General features: G+C 47.6%; 1 protein-coding gene across 1 annotated transcript; it reads right to left on the reverse strand.

The window, feature by feature from the left end:
• Positions 1-8,605: 8,605 nt before the first annotated feature.
• LOC106660476 (muscle segmentation homeobox-like) lies at positions 8,606-13,090 on the reverse strand. Its single transcript, XM_014383446.2, has 3 exons — positions 11,787-13,090; positions 9,460-9,641; positions 8,606-9,374 (listed from the first exon to the last, which is right to left on the reverse strand). The coding sequence occupies exons 1-3, from the start codon at positions 12,640-12,642 to the stop codon at positions 9,054-9,056; spliced, it is 1,359 nt and encodes a 452-aa protein (XP_014238932.1). The 5' UTR covers positions 12,643-13,090; the 3' UTR covers positions 8,606-9,053.
• Positions 13,091-19,933: the final 6,843 nt, after the last annotated feature.

Here is a 19,933-nt window from a genome sequence, read left to right on the forward strand (position 1 = left end):
CTCCGTCAAATGGGAATTGCGCGAGGTAAGTGTAAGGTCGGAGGAAAGCTACCCACACGGCCACGGCTACAGTGGAGATAAGGCCGAGCGAAGGAAATGCCTGCGAGTCCAAAAAGTCAAAGTTGACTCGTGCGCTCTTTATAATCGCAGTCGTTGTAGTTGTTGCCGTTGCTGCACGAGTCAATGTCAGTTTGCGCGTGTCATTTGTCATCGCAGGGCGCTGTATAGTATAAGCTCGGCGGTCGGCACGTGCGCGCGGCGGATCGGGCTTCATCGGCTGCCTCTACATCGCCGTGTACATACATTGGCTGCTACATCGATCTGCATTAGGATCGGGCGTCGGAGCATCGCACACAATGAAGCCGTCCGCTAACTAGATAAGTGCAAAAACGAGGCTCCTTATCGACCGAGCAGAGAGATAAGCTCGTTATTACATTAGGTTCTCGCGCCTGTGTGCACCGCGTGTGTAGTCGGTTCGGTATATAGTAGTCCCCCCCTTGGCAGGAGTGCGAGTCCCCTCGGGCCGACGAGCTGTACCTTATATTATATGAGCTATCTGATGACGATGACGACGACGACGACGACGACTAGCAAGACTTGCCTTAGACTCGCTTTATCCGGCCTGCGAAACTACACGTATACGCGATCGAGCCATTGAAATGGTAATGGCTCAAGTTCGAGTAGGGGAGCCGCCGCGATCGTCACTTTGTTGCAACGATTTATCCGAGCTTTTCGCAACTTTTGCCACTTTGGCTGCTTTTGCCTCGTCAATCGATCCGAGCTTGGGAAAATAAGAAAGAAAGAAAAGAAGAGAAAGAGCTGCAATTGTAGCTGTAAGAAATGATTTGCAGGTTTATTCGAAGCTCGGCCAAAGTCTGCCGAGAAAGGAGAAGGTGTTAAGTAGCGACGCCGAGTAGCCAGCTACTGTTGCAGCTAAATCCTTGTTATTATTATTGCACACACGCATTCACGTATATAGTATAGCTGGCCATATATAAAGGGACGCGCGCATATAGCTCGTTAGGATTTTTCCGCAAGTGCTAAACATCGGCTGCCGAGGGTGCAGCGCGCGGCGATTCAGTGTCGAGCTCGCTGCTGCCGCTGCAACTACCGCTGGAAGGGACAATGCTGTCCTCTGTGTGCGCGCATAAGCTTTTTCGCTAACGAGACGACCGAGTACGAGCAGCAGCACTCGGAGCCTCCGAGTCCGAGGCAAGCTGCGCGCGAGAGAGAGAGAGAGAGAGAGAGGACCCGTCAATTGTTTCTACAAACACGAAACAATGGACAGTAGCCCACTCGCACTACCACTCGGACGACGCTCCTTTACTAATGGCCGCTTTATACATATACGCACACGTACGGCTCGCACACTTGAATTTCGTCGTTGTCTTATTTTTCACTCGGATGCAGAATGAAGCTTCGTTCTTTCTACGCTGCTACTGCTCGAGCTCCGTGACTTTTTGTACCTCTTGCTTTTCGACCCGAGCAGCTCTTTGCACTGCTCTCGTACGAGTATAGACGACAGATTTTTTGCGTTTGTTTGATCTGCCTTTCGCGCAGAGCGAGTCGCGAGCACTCATAATGTTTTATCATCCAAAAGATTCTCTCTCGACAAAGAGGTACTAATGGCCTGCACCTCCGCACGCAGGCCAGCGCGCACGACTTTTTTTCCAGAATTTCGTGAAATTATCGACTAACCGTTAAGCACACACACACACATATGATCGCAGCTCGTTCGCAGCTCTCAAAGCTCATGTACATTATATGTGTCATTACTTAACACTTGGGCTTGCCGATCGCCAATTACGCTAAAAAATACCCGTGATTCAGCCGACGCGAAACGAGACAGCACAAATCTTCAACGATGATTTAGCGAAACGCCTGAAAATATAGCTTCGCCTCTCTTTCTCACCTAGGCCAGCTATTTGCACGTTAATTAGAGAATATATTTATCTATTATTATTGGACTTTGAGCGCTTGGTTGGTTGGGGCTATTTTGCAAGGGCCGGCTAAGAAGCCGAGCAAAGTAAAGCCGAGCAGGGAATTGGAAGGGATAAAAATATATATCGTCGCGCGTGACAAAAACGATGCTTATCGCTCGGAGCCGATCTTCCTCTCTCTCTCTTTCTCTCTCGGAGCTTCGCGCGAGTGCACGATATTATCGATATTTCTGTATGGTTTTCAGAAAGTTTTGCGTATCCCGAGCCAAGGCTTTGTCCTGCAGATAAAGGCGCAATGGCGCGCGGCCGCAAGGATCGTTGGACACAAAGGTGCTACGGCTATACGTAGGGTTGCACAGCTCTCTCTCTCTCTCTCTCTCTCTATATATACAGCACACACACACACGTATATGAGATATTTATGCGCTGTATTGTTTCTCTCTCTCGGTCGCTCGGGCGCTCTTGAACAGCACCGCCGCCGCCGACGACGCCAGACAACGACAACTTCATCCGCGAACTACTCTTCATATGAGAGTTATGAACAGCATGTGCGAGAGAGAGAGAGAGAGAGAGTAAAAGAGAGGCTGCAATGTTGTCGCCTTCTTATAATATCTTGCTCAGGCCGCGAGCACGAATATGTGTTCTTCGAACTTGTTTACTCGCCTACATGCAACGTATAAATATACTTTACTCTCCGCAGCTCGAGCTCCTAATTTTCCGATCCAAGGCGCCTCTGATTTTTTTTTATTCTCAGCCTTATCGCGCATTGTTTACACGACTAGTTTCTCATGAGAAAAATCTATCGGGAGATCGATCAGATTATCGTGCTGCTGAGACGCGTAAATATTTTCGTCTTAACCTACTTTTTTTCTAGTGTCGTATCGATTGCTAGACGATCGACGCCTAATCACTCGCTTCAAAAATCCAAATTGGAAAAGTGTCGACGAAATATCGGCTCGCGATTTCCATGGGCTCGAAAGGTTGAGCAATTTACCACGAGATAATATTCGGGCAAACACGATTTGACAGATTACGAGCAAGGTAGTTACGGGATCGATAAAAGCGTAAGCGTACGGTAATTCTCGCGCAAGGTAGGTCTTTGAGCGAGTATACGAGCGCGCATCGTCCGTATCTCCTTCCTGTATTTGTCCAAATGAAACATATTCTTCGCGGTCTTTCTCCGATAAGCTCGAGCCTCTAGATAATCATCTTCTTCTTCTTCGTCACGATCGCTTGTCATTATTACTGTTATTCTCTCGGTTATAATCTCGGCCGACTCGAGTGCGTTTCGCTAATACAATAACTAGACAGCTCTCGCGCTTAAGGCAAATAATATCGCGCGTTTCTGCGGATAGCGTGCAGCAGAAATTTTATTATCGCAATTCGCCAAATAGCCTATAATTAATTCTTAAACTAATTCTTTTATCTTGCCAATCGACAGCAAACATACACGGCCACGGCGATTCTCATGATTTATTATCGCGAGTCGCGCGAACGATCGCGTCACTCGAGTACGATATTATGTACAACGACGACAAAAAAAAATTGACAATAATAATTGTTCGTTATAACAGATCAATTAGCCTTATCAATTTGCTTTACGATCTGACGCATACGTAAGCGTATATAAATTTATCGATGAATCAAAGATCGATTCCCCGAGCTTTGCATTTTATTAATAATAATTGCGACGAATCAGTGCGGAAAAGTTCAAATTGTCTCATAAATGGAGCTCCGATAGTAGTTTTCTCGAAGACGCTAGCTGCGAACGGGCTATTGCAATTGAAATAAGAAAAAGCTAATATCGTGACAAAGGAGTCAGTGAGACTCGCAGCTTCTTAAATCGCCAGTCTCTTAATAAAAAGGAACGGTCGTGTACGTCGAGCGAGCGAGCTAGGCGCAGCCGAGGGAAACAGCTGACAATATCTTTTGATACTGCACTTCATAACACTCGAGTTGGCTTTTTATAAGCTCGGCTCTCGTGAACGCGCGTGAACGGGCGCTCAATGCAATATTAGCCGGCAACTGCGGTCTGGCCGCGCGCACACAACAGACTGACACACACGCACAATGGACTGCCCTTTAGCTTTATTTTCCTCTTTTTCGGCGGCTCACCCGCGCACACACACACCTTAATTTATAGCTCGTGGAAATGATTAGATGACTCGTTCTCACGATCGTCAGCTCGGTGTAATAAAAATAATAAAAAATAATAAAATCGATCGATTGGAAGAAAGCGGAATTTCGACTCGAGCTTTCGGCGAGGGTGTATAATTATTGAAGCAAGCCGAATGCAGTTGGCCGATGCATCGTGCCTTGGGCCGCGCTTGTTTATCCAAGCTCGATATATCAATTCTCAATATCGGCCCTAGCTGTTATCTCGCTCGTTGCGTTTTGACGAGCTAACGGCTTATTTCCGCCGAATCGTCCAAGTTTTCTTATCGCTCATTGAGAGAGCATTTACCCAAGCGCTTGTTTTTTTTTCACAGATTATGAGCGAGCACGACTACAATAGCCGCGTTGCGACGTCGCACGACTTATGGAGCAAAAAAATGATGCCGTACAAAGTCGTGGTGTCCTTGGTGTCTCATTATAGCCAATTCGTCGACGAGTGTGAAAAATTCGCGCCTCGCCGGTAGTAGTAGCAAGCTTAGAAAGCAGAGGGAAAAAACAAAGAAAGCCGAAATAGCAGCGGAGCGAGAGCAGAAGCGGCAGAAGCTTCGCCGGCGGCGAAAGCGAGTCGCGACTCGCGCTCTTACATGTGTAAGACCACCTAGCAGGATGGCAAGTTAACACGGTCTGGCACTTTGCGCACTTAGCGCTTTATTATTACTATAGGCGCGCATACAATTCGCCGTGGGACTCGCTTCATAAGCCGGGGCTGGCCTACGCTCGTTGCAATCGCCAAATACAGACGTCGCGGTGCGACTCGTGCGCGAGCCGAGCTAAAATCTGAATCGATAATTACATGGGCGCGCTCGACGATGTAATTAGCAATTAGCGCCTCGGTCGCGAGCAGCTGAAAAATCCGGCAGCTCCGGACAGCGGCAGTCGGACGCGATAATAATTGTTTACGCGAGATAAGAGCTAGTCGTCGTCGACAACGATCGAAAATCAGCTCGGCGCGCTTATATACTCTTAGCGACGATTTTCCTTCGGCTGATGGAGCTCGCTGCTCGCTGCGGGCAATTGCAGCCGTTGGCGATCTGTTTATGCGATACATATCGAAAGTACATAACAGCGCGGCATGCAACGCGAGTGACGCCACTGCCACATGCCTTTTCATTTACTCAATCGACGCGGCGCGACTTTCGAGCGTTTCGCACTTGTCTCGCGCTTGCCTATAATACACTGTACACATAGTACAGATCTGCGCACGCAATGTTCAATAAGCGCGGTTTGATATATCAACAGCGTGTGATCAATTAATTAAATTAAACGCCATGTAGCTGCGCGGCATTTTTGCGATCCGGCTGCAGCTTGGCTCGATCGCGCCTAGCTTGCGAGTCGCCGCGCGTATAAGCAGCTCTCCCGACTTTAATGAGTCAATTTTCAATGGAGGAGCGTTGAAAATGAATGAAAATTGCGTGATTTATGCCGCGCGAGCTAGCCGGGCTTGCGATAGGAGGTGCTACGTGCGCGACTGTAGTCTGACGTTAATAGCGTCTGTCCCATTTCGCGCTCTGGACGCTCCAGTATAACGAGGGAAAGCCTAACCTGCGCAGCAGCACGTCTGGATATTGCAATAGGTGCATGAATTCAATGCGACATTGTCGGCCGCTGCGATGATCGCCCGGAGCAGCTCGACGGTATACGCAACGGAGTCGTTGAACTTTGTCTGAAATTCAACCTCGATGATCTTTTGTGACGATCGTGCTGGCGGCTCGAACTGCGTATCAGGTCGCACGCGCGGATCGTCTCGCTCCTCGGCATAATTAATTCACTCCACGAGTTCGGTCCGATGCGTTGCGTAAGTTTATAATCGCGCCGGTCAGAAGTGACTCGGGCTCGCGCACGTGCACGCTCTAATATACTTCAAATGCCGTATCGATTAGCCGCTAATGAAACGGCAGCGAGCTGCGAATTAATTAGCCTACACGCGCGGCGCAGATAAGACCATTTATCAGCGTCGGGAAACAGGGGCAACAAAAACGGACGCGCGGCCGTAATATACCCTACGCGGACGCGATCATCTAAATACTAATAGAGCCAGCCGAACGAGCATTCGTAATTGACGGCCAAGCAGCTATAAGGACGTAAAAAAACGTCGCGAGCATATAGTTGTATAGATAGCAGTCGTATAAGGCATTAGCGCGGGAAGAAACGAGTTTGCGAGCCACCGTCGCACGCGCGAGACGCTCATATAGCCCGCCCCACCGACGATCCGCGACCAGCGAGAGCTCCGCATGGGACAAGCTGAGAAATGAGCCGTAATTGAGGCGCGAGCTAAATGGAAAATTTGCTTTCGAAATTCCAGAGCCCCCCGACAATCGTAGCTGCTGGTCGCGGGAAAAATAGCCGCAGCCAGCCAGATTCAAAAGGAAATTCGAGCCGAAGCCGCGCGCGAGGAGTCTTACAAGGTGCAGCTCGCGGACGTAGTATGCTATAGCTGCGCTCATGGCCGTGGTAGTATAAGTTGGCTCGAGCGAGATCGCGTGCGATGACTGATAAAATAAGCGTGACTAATGCGCTAATTACGGCAATTGGTATGGTTCCAACAAATAAATTCGCAATTGCAGCAGCAGCAGCGAGTGTAGTCGAGCAGAGCGAGCGAGCAAGAGCAATTCGAGCCAATCGGGCCCGTCGATCGGATGGAAATGCACTTTTTGCTGCGGTATATAGCTACGCACGGAAGAAGCGCCGAGTCGAGTCGACTTTTGCAATTTCAGGGAATCGCAGCTCGAAATATAGCGTCCCGCACGGCGAGAACGTAGCACGCGCGCAATGTTTGAATCAAGATAGGCTTGTCCAATGCCGCGCATTAAAACCAAAACGAGTATATCCTATGTATAAATGCCTCTCTTCTTCTGTGTAAATGTGTATAAGTGTGTGCTGTGCGCGCACACAGTCAGACATTTGTCAGAGATCGGCTACTGTTTGCGAGCATCGCAATTCTATAAGCGTATTTAGCTTGGCGCGTATACGTATATATGAGCCAGCAAAAGACGAGATGATAATCTAGGCGTAATTAGCCTTTACTGTTGATTTTGCCAAGTTTCGCTCGCTTATACCGACTCGCTCGTCGACTCGAAAGTGCTTGGCTAATCGCCACCAGCAGCTTCAGAGAATCGCTCCCGATTGCATAACGCCCAATTACATTTCTCGCATTGTACACGGCCGTCCTTACGATATATATCGTTTAGCGATCGATGAAACAAGCCGAGATTCCGCCGTGCAAGCAAATAATACATATATCGAAAATATGCAGAGGTTTTCTCCTATTTACATGCATGATTACTCGAATAATTATCCTTTAATTCTTATACGAATTTCGCAGCTACGCCTGGCTTGGATTTGCTTTACAAACAAATGTGCATGTTATTTTCAATCAGGGAAAAGCAACTCTCGCAACGACTCTATCCTGCGTAATTGTCAATGGGCGCAACGACGAAAGTATAACTGCCTCATCGTCGAATCGGAGGCTGGAAAAATCGAACCTTGGCTCTGCGTCAAAGTGCGCAAATGTGCGCGAATGTGGCACGAACTCGAGCTGAGCTATCTCGCACTGGGCATCGCTAATTAGCTTGTCGTGGGGGCCTTTCCTTTCGGCAACGCACTCGGCACACACGGCTCACGGCTACCGTCTTTTGCTGCTGCTGCTTCTTCTTCTTCTTCGTCTTCTTCTTTATTTCCTCTTTTTGAACGAGTTGCTGCTGCTTTGGCTGGCTTGGCTCGATGCTGCTGCACTAGCTGCAATCAAGATGGTGGCGCCAAGTGGCCGAAGCGGCCGATAGCGCAACTAATTGCCTCTTGGCTAATTTATCCAGCAAAAGTGCAGTAACCAAAGCAGCATCAGCTTCTCTTGCTTCGGACTCGCTCGTGGCCAATCGTCGCGTGGAATCTCGGCTAGCCCGAAAATTGCGCGATCTCTTTTTTTTTGCTGTACTTGGGTTGTGCAGCTCGAGCTGTACTTGGAAATTGCGCGCGCCTCTCCTTCTCGGAAGGGACCACGGACGCTGCGGCTCGATCGACTGCAGATTTCGATCCGTGAATCGTCGCGAGCAATCGTCGACGCTGCGATCCGATGGGCTTTTCTCATTTTTATGACCCGCTGCCGCGCACTCCCCAAATTCGCTGCCTCTCCCTGATTCCTGTACCGGGCTCCACAGGCCGAAACTTGATTTGGTCGAGCGAATTATCACTGGCACACGAGTTAATTAGTCGAAATTCGTCGCGATCCTTATCCGGCGAGTCCGAGCCGAGCTTGACTCGAAGGCGTCTTTGAGAGCTGCATCAGCCTCGCGGTAATTTTTGCTTATTTTGCTGGCTCGCATGTCGCGCGATAAGAATTGCGCTGGCAGTTTTTTTTTCGTCAATGCCCGTTTCCCTCGCTACGTGTGTATTATAGAATGATGATAAGACAACAACGCACAACTTGTAAATTTTGATACGACTTTTTTATTGTTATTATAACTATTATTATTATAATTAATAATATTCTGATGACTATGACTATTGTTATTATTAATATTATAATATACTATTATCAATCCTACTGGCTAATCGCTGTTTACATTTATACAAAAGAGACATGAATGAATGAGGTGACCTCGAGAGCCTCCAGCTCAGTCTTTATCTCACTCAGTGAGTGTGTGCTCGTGCGCTTGTGTGTCTGTGTATGCGTATGACTATGTAGACGACTATTTACAACAATGATAAATAAATAAATTTATTCGTAATATACACGTTACACGTAATATAATAGGATTTTCGGGAGGATTTTTCGAGAAGCTCCCTCGAGGCCAATGTACACGAGTATATAGGGTGAATAAAGCTTTAGCGACTGGACATGGTTCGTATTTACAAATCGTGAATTATTTACAAGTGATCACTCGGCGCCGATACGCGGGCCGCTCGGAGCTCGAAGCTTCGTCGAGTAGTCTCGCTGCTGCTTCAGGCCTCTCGCTGAGGCTGCTGCGACTGTTGCGAAGACTGCTGCTGCTGCTGCTGTGACTGTTGCGAGGGTTGCTGCTGCTGCTGTTGCTGCGGTGGTGGTGGCTGAGCGGCCGGCGGAGGTGGCGGTGGCGGGGCCAGCACCGGATGGGGCCCTAACATGCTCACCGGGTAGAGGGCCGCTGCCGAGGCCAGTAGGCCGGGATGCGATCCGTAAAGCGCTACGTGGTGCTGTCGGGCCACGTTCATCCGGACCTTCTCGATTTCGGCCTCCTGCAGCCGCTTGGACTTGGCTCGTCGATTTTGGAACCAGATTTTCACCTGCGAATCGAAATTCGTCGTCGTTTTTAATGCGAGTTCACTCGAGACGAAGACTATCGAGCGAGAAGAGGAAAAAGAAGCTCACCTGAGTCTCGGTGAGATGCAGCGACGAGGAGAACTCGGCTCGTTCGGCCACGCTCAGGTACTGCCTCTCGCGGAACTTTTTCTCCAGAGCCATGAGCTGTGACGTGGTGAAGGGCGTTCTGGGCTTCCTGTTTGGCTTGTGTTTGCGCAGATTGCATTTGATTTTTGCCGGCTCGCCGTTTTCTGTATAACAAAAAGAGAGAGACAAGGAGTTATAGAGCGAGTTAGGTGAGTGTGCAGGTGTGCGATAATGATCGCGCCGTTTAAAAAAGTATAATAACCGCAGAAGAGCGTCTCGGGGTCGCGTTCAATTTTTCTTAAAAAGCCGCAAAATTGGCTCGATTATCCGCGTGACCGCAAGTACGGCTTCTGCCGCTGTCAGCATCTCTCATTGATAAATACACTATCTGTCAGCTCTCTCTCGTGTTTTTTCTTCTGCACGCGCGCGCGCGTCTATATACATTATATATAATATGTTTACGCGGCTGGCTCAACGCTCGAGAGAACTTTAAATAGATAATTACAGCGATAAGTGTGTCAGTTTTGATTGCGCAGACTAAGCTCGATAGAGAGAAAGAGTCAAAGAGTGAAAATAATGTAAACGACTCGTGTGTATGCTTACGTGCGCCCGTGTATTATGTCAGATTATGTAAAGTATCGAGATGAGCAGGAGGACAACACGCGCTGCTGAGCGTGTAGCTGCTCGTGCACACCGTCGGACCGCTCGACCGATCAATTACGCAAGCCTAATCCCGTCGCGATGCAAATTGCGATCGAGTACATAAAGCGTCGATTGTGCCGCGCGATTCGACGCCAATAGTCTGCATTTCTCGCTGTGCAGCTCTCTCTCTCTCGGTACCTTTTGCGCATTTCGTCATCGGCTCGTCGGGGACCGGTGCGACTTTGCCTACAACGCGAGCTGTCCTTTGTTTACGATATTGCCTCGTCGCTTCGCCAAAAGGGCCCAATTAGTCGTCGCTTTTCGACGGAAAGCTCCCAGGTCAAACGGACCGGGTCCGCTCGCGCAGCTCACGCATGCACTTCTCTCTCTTTCTCTCTCCCTCTCTGCGCGGCGGCTAATCCAAGCTTCGATCGCCAATGCATTCGAAATAATTAGCTGATCCCGCCGAGATAATGCGAGCGATTCCGCAGCCTTTTTCTGCGAATAAAGCGCGCTCAAGAGAGAGAGAAAGAGAAAGAGCAAAAGACAGAGCGAAAGAGCGCTCTTTTGTCGTTGCGTAATGGTCAGTAGGCAGCACTGCTACTGCGCGCCTTTATCTCGTCAGAATCGAGGAAACACTTGCCTTTTTTTATTTATATATCGGCTCTTTTTTCTCTCCGTTTTCAAAATATTTGTGCACCTCCGATTGATTTAGCCTCGAGCTCCGACACAAAACGCGCGCAATTTACTATATTATCGGCTTATTTTATCGCAGCAATATTTACTCGGCTTTTAAGCTAAATAATGCCTCGCAGGCCAATTGATCGCGCACTCGCACGTATCGCGCATAAATACCAATAAAACGACTCGTTGGGAGCGCGGCAACTTTTGAGCTACCTATCCCTATGTGCTAGGGATCCCCTCTTGACTCGACTCGCGCATGTGGGCCGTTTATCTTTTTAAGGGCTCCTACTTGGCTGCCGAATAAAACTACCTAGCGAGTCTTCCCGGGCAATTCACGCCAAGCTAAAAAAGTTGATACATTATGCATTAAGTTGCGGCCGACGGCTGCGAAATTTATCAGTCGTCGCACTCGACCGGCTTACGTAAGCTCGCTGCAACTGAGCATCCGCTCGTCGTTACAATCTATTGTTGCCCAGCTCGCAGAAAAAAAGTAACATAAAAATAAAAGGGAATCGAACGACGACAATTGCGATGCCAGAGCACACGACGACTTGCGCAAGCTCAAAGAAGCCGAAAAGAAGAAACGATCGCGGCCGTAATTTCCCAACGAGATGATGCTCGAGCTAGCACGTAACGCTCTATTAAGATTCGCTGACCACTCGATAATTTTGCGCGTATAATATCATAGGCAGCTTATATTGGCACGATATCGCCGGCCGATACACTGACACGCCGTACATTGACAAATTAACCGGCTTGACATTATTCGTTTTTTATTCGTTTGTTCATCGTATTCTTTTTGATAAGCGCAGACGTGACTAAGAGAGGCGCACTCGACGAAACAAAGCCGATGCCACTCGATCGATCGTGTCATTCTGCCGGCCCGATATCTCCATCGATCTCACGAATGACGCGATCCCCGCGCAATATATATTATGACGCATTATTTGTCGCGAATTTCTAGAGACGATGTGTGCACGTACCGTTGAGCGGAGCATGATGGCCGAAGTGCGCCGGGAAGAAGTTGGCCTGGTGCGCCGCAGCCGCCGCCGCAGCCACCGCCGAGTTCTGATGACTAGTCCAGAGCGCCGGATGCAGCACACCCCCGAGGTTGCCGAGGCCCGAGAAGCCGCCGATGTAGGCCGGCGTGGGCCTCACCGGGCCGGGCGCGTGCTGTGTCGTCGTCGTCGTGGCCTGCGTCGTCGTCGACATGGTCTGCGAGCCGCTGCTACAGCCCAGCAGAGGCGCCGAGCTGCTGCCCTCGCTGCTGTCGTGCATGTCGACGACGTCGATGAGGCTGGCCCCGTCGTCCGTCTCGGAGTTGGCCTCCTCCTGGCTCGAGCTCATCGGGGACTTGGGGTAGGCCAGGTGCAGCTCCCGTGGCGGCGACTCGGAGTAGCGCAGCTGATGCAGCTGATTCAGCTGGTTCTGGCGGGCCGAGCGAGCCGCGGCCAGTCGGCTCTCTTTCGAGCTGAGATCCGTCGGACTGAGGCTGGTCGTGCGCAAATCCGTCGGACCGTCGCTCGCCGCGACGTGATTCCTTATGGCGTAGCTGGGCAGGTATAGGGAGGGCGGCGGCGAGGGCGACGCGATCTGTCCCCGGCGCTGCTGGTTGTGCTGTTGGTGCTGATGGTGCTGGTGGTGCTGGTGCTGTTGCTGGTCCCTCTTGTCGTCGGCCAGCAGGGCAGCCACCGAGAAGCTGAGCCTCTGGGCCGCGGGCCTGGCCGAGGAGACGGCCAGACTCGGACTCACCTGCTGCTGGCTGCCGATGGGTTCCGACGAGCGGGGACTGCTCGACGCTGCCGGTGTCAAGGGCGACGTCATTCTTAAAACGGTCATGACTGCTGCTATTTTTTCCTCCTCGCTGAATGCGTTGCGACGCCCAACTCGATCCAGTATGTCGCACAATTTTTCGCGTCTGTCGTGCAGCCTGTTGTATTATATCGACGATCGGACGACACCGTCTGTCCTTTGCTCTCCGGTGCTTTTCTACGAGTGTGAGTGTGTTTTGTATGCATGCATATAGATGTGTGTGGGTGTGCGTGTGTTATTATTGCTTCGTTGCATCAACTATTGTATCCATTGCACCACACACGAGTCTTGTAAAACTTTAACAGTCATAGTCCAATCACTGATCGATTCGCGCACTAATTCGCATCGACTCGAGTCACTATATATACGTCTTGTCACGAGCCTATATATATCTGTCTGTCAACACAGGCTCGACGAAAAGGAAGGGAACTAGAGAACGCGCGACGACACTTTTTGGCGTGGACGACTGCGTTGCTCGCTCGCTACGATCGGACTGAGAAAGCCAAGGCAAGCCAGCCAGCGAGACTCGGCGGCGGCTCCTCCGCTCGGCCGCGTGGAGGGAGCGGCGTCGAGGCGGTGCCTGAGCTCGGGGCGGGGCTTGAGACTTGAGACGACTGCACGCAAGCCTGGATCGGATGGCTTTTTTGCGCGCTGCTAGCAGCTAGGTCGCCGCCTCCCACCTCCGTTCGCCACCCAGCGGCGGCGGCGGCGGCTCGCTCGAGCCCTCGACATCCTCGACATGCAAATGAGCCAAGTACACCTATGCCACTGCTATTACCTATACACGTACACGCGGTGTATACACGTAGACGCGATAGATGTATAGATGGAGGAGGGGCAGTCACGATATGCAGCAAGGGGTTGTACCGAGCTCGAGCTGCAACTCGTATCGACACTCATCGGGGCCAATTTAATCGCACTAGCGCCCAAAGCTCCGACTCTATTTCCCTCCCCTCGTCACCTACGCTATACCATATCGCGCGTCTGTGTGTATATGCGTTGGTGTATATATCTGCTGCTATACCTGCCAGAAAGAGAGAGAGAGAGACGGTAATGAGTGTAATTGACCAATTAGGCGCATCAGCTCGCGAGACTCGCCGCTTTGCCAACTCTTTCTCTCTCTCTCTCTCTCTCTCTCTCTCTCTCTCTTTTACTTTGAATGGAAAAAGTACATAGCTATGAGAAATACACTTTGTCTGATATGTGGAGCTTTATAAACATCAAATTAGACGTCGCAAAGAGGAGAGTCGAGGATGGGAAGGAAGAGCGAGAGAGAAGGAGGGACGGAGGGAGGGAGGTTTTTTGTCGATGTTTTGCAAAGGCAAGGCGATATCGCTAATTAGCTGGGCATTAAAATAGTTTTGCTCGCGAGCTGCGCTATACAGTAGCTATACTACTCGGCGCACTGCAGCAGTCGAGACCGTTGCCTCGAGTCGTCGTTGCGGGAGAAACGGAGAAAGCCAAAAAGTCGAAAAGCTCGAAGCTGCGAGAGAGTACGTAAGGATAGGATAGGTATACTATACGTGCGAGTAAGCGCAATTAATCCCCGCGTGCGCTTCGCTTCGTTGGCCATTTTCCTAGGCGCTACAATCGAGCCGTTTAATTTAAACAAACCGTGCGCGAGCGAATAATTGCCATACACCACGACTTCTCGTGCAGTAGCGCAGTGCAATACGTGTGCCTCGAGTGTGGGGCCGCCTCTAATTTGGATGCTTACCAAGCCAAACGATACGTTAAATAGATAGCAACACGACTTGCAACACACTGCAACACAGACGAGCTATATGTGTATTTCTCTCTCTCTTTCTGTCTCTGCACTTATATTATAGCTACTCGGCTCGCACTGCGCACGTGTGGATCGCCAACATATTACGTGCCTAGAGACTATATATATACAAGTGCACTCGTATGAACGTATACGAGCGTAATGAGGACCACCCCGAGCCCGAGTCGCTTCTGATTTGCTGCTATATTTTTAATCTAGCTTGCCGCATGCATCTACAATTTACATACTGCGGTACTCGATGCATACACGACTCGACTGGAAAATACTCTCAAAAACTCAAAACGACGTCTGGGCTTATGATTTTTCAATTAGCCAAGAGCTGCGAAATTAAAAATACCGCTCGCGAGCTCTTTTCGTTTGGGGCATTAGCGAGACTCGTCGTCTCTCTTGCGTACTCTGCTGCTTATGACCGAGTAGTGCAAATGACGCCTCGTCTCCGGCGTGTATATTTATTTGCAGTGTGTGTTGGGCCGCACGCGACTCGAGCTCGAGCTGACTGGCAGTTGACACGAGCTGACTAAGCCTCTTGGATCTGTGTATAGAAGATCATTACTCAGCGTTCGTGTTGACTTTTGGCCAAAGAGCTGCATATCTCGAGTTAGTCGAGCTGGCTTTAGAGGGGATAGGTCGCGCAATTAGCTGCCATATTCCAGCCTTTGAGCGAAAATATATATACATGCAAATAGCTTGACGATTCGAGAGCTTTTTGTCCAAAATTCGAGCTTATTTTTCTCGCTCGCCTCTCTCTTCTCGTGGCTCTTGAACGTCGAATCAGTCGAATGCTCGATCTCGTTTCGTGCCTTTTTCCCGCACTTTGTGCCATGCACATTTTAATGTCTTTTGCTCTAGCGCGAGAGAGCCTGCGCCATAGCACCAAATTAGACATTCTATTCTCAGACTTTGTGCGCAAATCGTCGCGCACTTACATATGCGACACGAGCTCGAGCTCGCCGAGAGAGTAGCTGCGAGGCTGAAACTCGGCAGCATTAAGCGGGCGCGAGACGAGACTGTAAAAAATTCCTCTCGAGCCTTCCTATACCTCGTCCTTCCTTTGCTCCTATATACGGCTTCGCTTCTCGCTCCCTCCGAGCGATGCGCATGCCAAAGATCGCAATTGCCTTTTTTTCCTCCGTCGTTGTAGCTTTTACTTGGCCACTGCACTTAGCGGCCATTAGGTGCTGCTGCACGAGAGGCGTCTACTAATTGCGACGCTTCTCAATTTATTCATATCGAGCGCGAAAAAGTCGTCGTCGACGTTGTTGGCTCGTTTAGCGGCCGCCGAGCAATCGACGCTACGTTGCCGTGCGCCGTTGAATAGACTCGACTGCGTGGAATCGGAAAGTCGCGGCCGGCCTCTGCCAGAGCGAATTTAATTAAACACGCTGAAATTATTCGCCGCAAACTTGAGCTGCTGCTGCTGCTGCTGCCGCTACGTCGAGGCAGAGGGAGAGCTGCGCAGGGAGAGAGACACGAAGGGAGAGACCAAGTGTATAGCGCGACACAAAGGGATGCTGCGATCCTACTGTCTGCAGCCAACTATCCGGGCACACCCCAGCGCCCCGACACAGCCGCTATTTCGTTCAGATTACCATCTTCATATTCAGCCCTCCCTGCGCATGAGTCTGTATACGCGTTGGCTTTGTGTATTATTTCGCTCTATGTGTGTGTGTGTATTACGTCGACAGTCGCGATCGCAGTCGAGGCAGTCGACTGTTGCTCGTTCGCCCGCACCCCTGCACCAGCTCTCTTCCAATTATTTTCCACGATTAAATTGCCATGCGCGATTACAGCTCGAATGTCTGTTTTTTGCGCTCGCACAGAGAGAGAGAGAGAAAGAGCGTATTACGTTGATTTTGCATTAATTTTTAATAATCCGAATTACAAGAAGGCAGTCAATGACAAGTATGTAAGAGCGAATGATGTAAGTAAGTCGACGTTTTAGAAATACAAAATTGGAGCGGCACATAAATCTTTGTTAAAAATACGAGCTGAAATTACGCGTGCCTCGAGTGAATATCGTAGGTATAGGCAGCTCGAGTTTATATAGAAAATGGCCTCATCAGCATAATTGAATATCATACAGAAAGCTGCTGCAGCAGTGGCGGTGGCGCAGCTATATAGCGACTGCCAACACGTTAATAATAGGATTGTATAAAATTCCCTCTTGGAATGGCTCGACGAGCGATCCTACCTATCTATATAGTCCTATGTAGTAGTATATATAGTCGTCTATAGACGACGAGGCGCACGAGCGGTAGTTGGAGTAAGTTGGCGTAGTACAGCGCGACAAAGAACGGCCTTTCTCTCTCACGCATTGGAGAAACAAATAAAACGCCACTCGTTGTCATTCTCTATTTTCTCATTTCCTCTTTGGGGAATATCATATTTGTTCGTTCAGTGTCACTGGCTTGTTTCTATATAGAATAGCTTATACGTAGAGCTAACGCACGGTAGAAAGAGCGAGTCGATATTCAATTATTGAGCGGATGCAAAAAGTCGCGCTCGCTCCTGTGTGTACGACTCGTCGACGAGAGCTGTATATATACAGAAGAGAGACTGCTGCTACTGGCGCGAGTGGCCCCGAGAGCCATTGATGGCGAGGAACGCGCAGTCGCCTATACCCCAACATGCAAATAGCCTCTTTCTGCGCGCGCTCCCGTTGGAATCCGAAACAAACGAGCTCAATAACGCGTGCGTATGTATACCTGTATAGCTGTAGTGTAGCCCCAGTGTATAGCAGTGTGTGCGCTTACGTGCGTTGCACAGCGACTGTTGGGAGACATCTTATTTTGCAGTTCTCTCGGCAGTGCACCTTGGCGTATATATAAAGATCTTATCGTGCGCTCCATCGATACATACGCGTATGCCTCTCTTACCTCTGCTGCTGCTGCTGCTGCTGCTGCATCTACCTTGCCTATACCTTCATTAAATTTCATCTGCATATATACGCGCTTGCCAAAGGCTTGCTTGGCTCCTCTCGATTTGTTTTTAAAGCTGCTGCTGCTATCCACTTGTTTCCCTGTTCTTCAAAGTCAATGAGCATAAAAGACCGCCGCGATTTAACCGTATTATGCTAAACGCGCTTTATTTTACAAAGCTCCTCTGCCCTCCGCACCATTCCCAGCTTATGCATTATTTATTATGCATCAAAGTGTCCTGTACCTCCTACTCCGGCGAAAAATCAATGATCCATTAACCATTCTCGATCCTTTTCTCTCTCTCTTTTATACCTGCATTAACTTTTCTCCACTATATTTCACTTGTTACATTTTTATTCCTTCTTTTGCCGTTTGCCCGACCCCAACCCTTTTCTCCATCCCAACTACTACCTTGACATCTAATATATCTATAACAACTTACGTAGACGTTTCTATACTTGGCTCATCGATGAATTGCAAAAATTGTCTCATTCTTTCGTGATTTCGAGTTTCACTTATTAGCAGAAGTAACGGTCGCTTCGAGCCAGATCGCGAAATAAAACCAAGGCAATTTTCGAACAATTCAATTACCATAACTTTATTGGTGTTGATTTTACGTTTTATTTGTTTCGCGAGAAATAAAAACTATTAGCTGCAAAATATCATTAGCGTCACATGAATTAATTTAAACACACATCGACTGGCCTGAATTCGTGAAAGAATACAGATTTCACCCGCGAGCAATATCGCGTCACCGTTTAAAAACTCTATTCAGAAAAAGAATTAAAATACCTAGCAGACAAGTAATAAAAGTTAATAATTTACTCAATTTAAGAGAATTTAAGCGTAACGATCGTAATTACCTAATTCCATTCATACCAAGTAATAACATCTGTTGAAAGCCTATAAATGACGCATATTCAAAATGATCAAGAAATTGCTAAAAAAATCAAAAACAGTTATATACAACTTATAGCTAGTGTTTCTGAAGATACGTATCATAGTAAAGCATTGAAATTCAAGGGATAACAAGTTTTTTTACGCGCTACTGTACTAAAAATGTAATTTTGATGCTCAAAACAGCTACATTGTAAAAAACTCGTACAAAACAAACATGCTTTTCGACCCAACGCGTCACAACTCAAGCAAAAGGTGAGTCAAGCTGCATTCCCCTGATTCTAAGTGAAAGCATAGCCACACCTATTGCATAATGTACGACTAAGTATTATCATCTTTTATTATAAAATTACTTGAACAGTTTAAGAATTTTTTAAAAAAAAGTTTAATAAAAAAAACGTACATTTTGCTAAGTGTAATTTTACATGAGTTTTGCAGAGGAAAATAATTGAAATTTTATATCGAGTCTCTACATAAAAATTGCTTTTAAAAATATTTAGTTACTTTAACGTATGTAATTTACTCTTTAAAACATTTTTAAATTATGTTACATGAGTTACCAATAAAGATATAAATTTAGAATACGAGACATTTAATTCGTGGAAAAATATGATTCATCAGGAATTGTGACATCAAATAAATATTGAAAAATATTTTCAAATAAAATGGTGTGCATATTGTTATATGTAAAAGTGCATCAAAATATATTCGAAATATTTTGTTTATTGATTGCTTTCATATTTTTATTTCCGACGAAAAATGAAAAAAAATGTATTTAGTGAAACATTTTTTTTATTTACTAAATGCAATATATAAGAAAATTTTCAAAAATGAATGTTACTTTTTTATTTCAAATAAAAAGCCCAGATTTATTTTGATGATGATGACATAGAATTTTGTTTATCGATGTGGTATTTTTAAAGTATTTTAAACTAATTTTGCTTAACGACTGAAATAATTTTCTAATTGAAATGAAATTTTCTTTCAACATCAAAAGATATAAATAAATGTCAAATTAATTGTATGAAATTGTCTATCGTGTCTCTCTTTCTCTTTCTTATGTATAAGAAAACATTAGGAATAATCAAATTTAGAAAAGTTTTGATATAAATATTTTCTATTCCAACTTTTTATATGAAGTAGATAGAAACTCATATCATATTTGTGTTGATGCAATGATTTTTATTTAAATTTGACCTACAAGTTGACATAAATTATATTGTAAACACCAAATTGTATTTTTATTTCTATTTCTTATCATAAAAATTACGGACTTTCAAAAATTGTGAAACAAACTTTCAAATTGCATGACTAAATTCCGTTCATCTTATTGTTTGATAAATATTATTTTTCTATAGGGTAGTTAGCAACACGACAAAAGTGTATCTGAGACAATGTAGTTGTGACAGTTGGCAAGTTGCGTAGGTAAAATCAGGGTTGGATGAAAGGATCGAGGATCGGCGGCGATAGTCACTGCAGCCAAAGGCTCGCTGCAGTTGGAAAAGTACGATCGGCTCGAGACGACACCTCTCTCTCTAGTCGAGAGCAAGAGTCGGGAGTCGGCCGGCCGGGGGACACGTGCAAGCCATGCGTCGTTAGTTAGGCTTACAAGCGCCATCCTTTGGGCCGCGTGTGCAGTGGCGTCTGTGCACATAAGCGATTCTCTCGGTGCGTGACGCTCGTCCCGAGATTCTGCTCCTAAAGCCTTTTTTAATCG

Source organism: Trichogramma pretiosum, unplaced genomic scaffold (genome assembly GCF_000599845.2).
Source record: "Trichogramma pretiosum strain Unisexual culture from Peru unplaced genomic scaffold, Tpre_2.0 scaffold51, whole genome shotgun sequence".
NCBI classification, from domain to species: domain Eukaryota; kingdom Metazoa; phylum Arthropoda; class Insecta; order Hymenoptera; family Trichogrammatidae; genus Trichogramma; species Trichogramma pretiosum.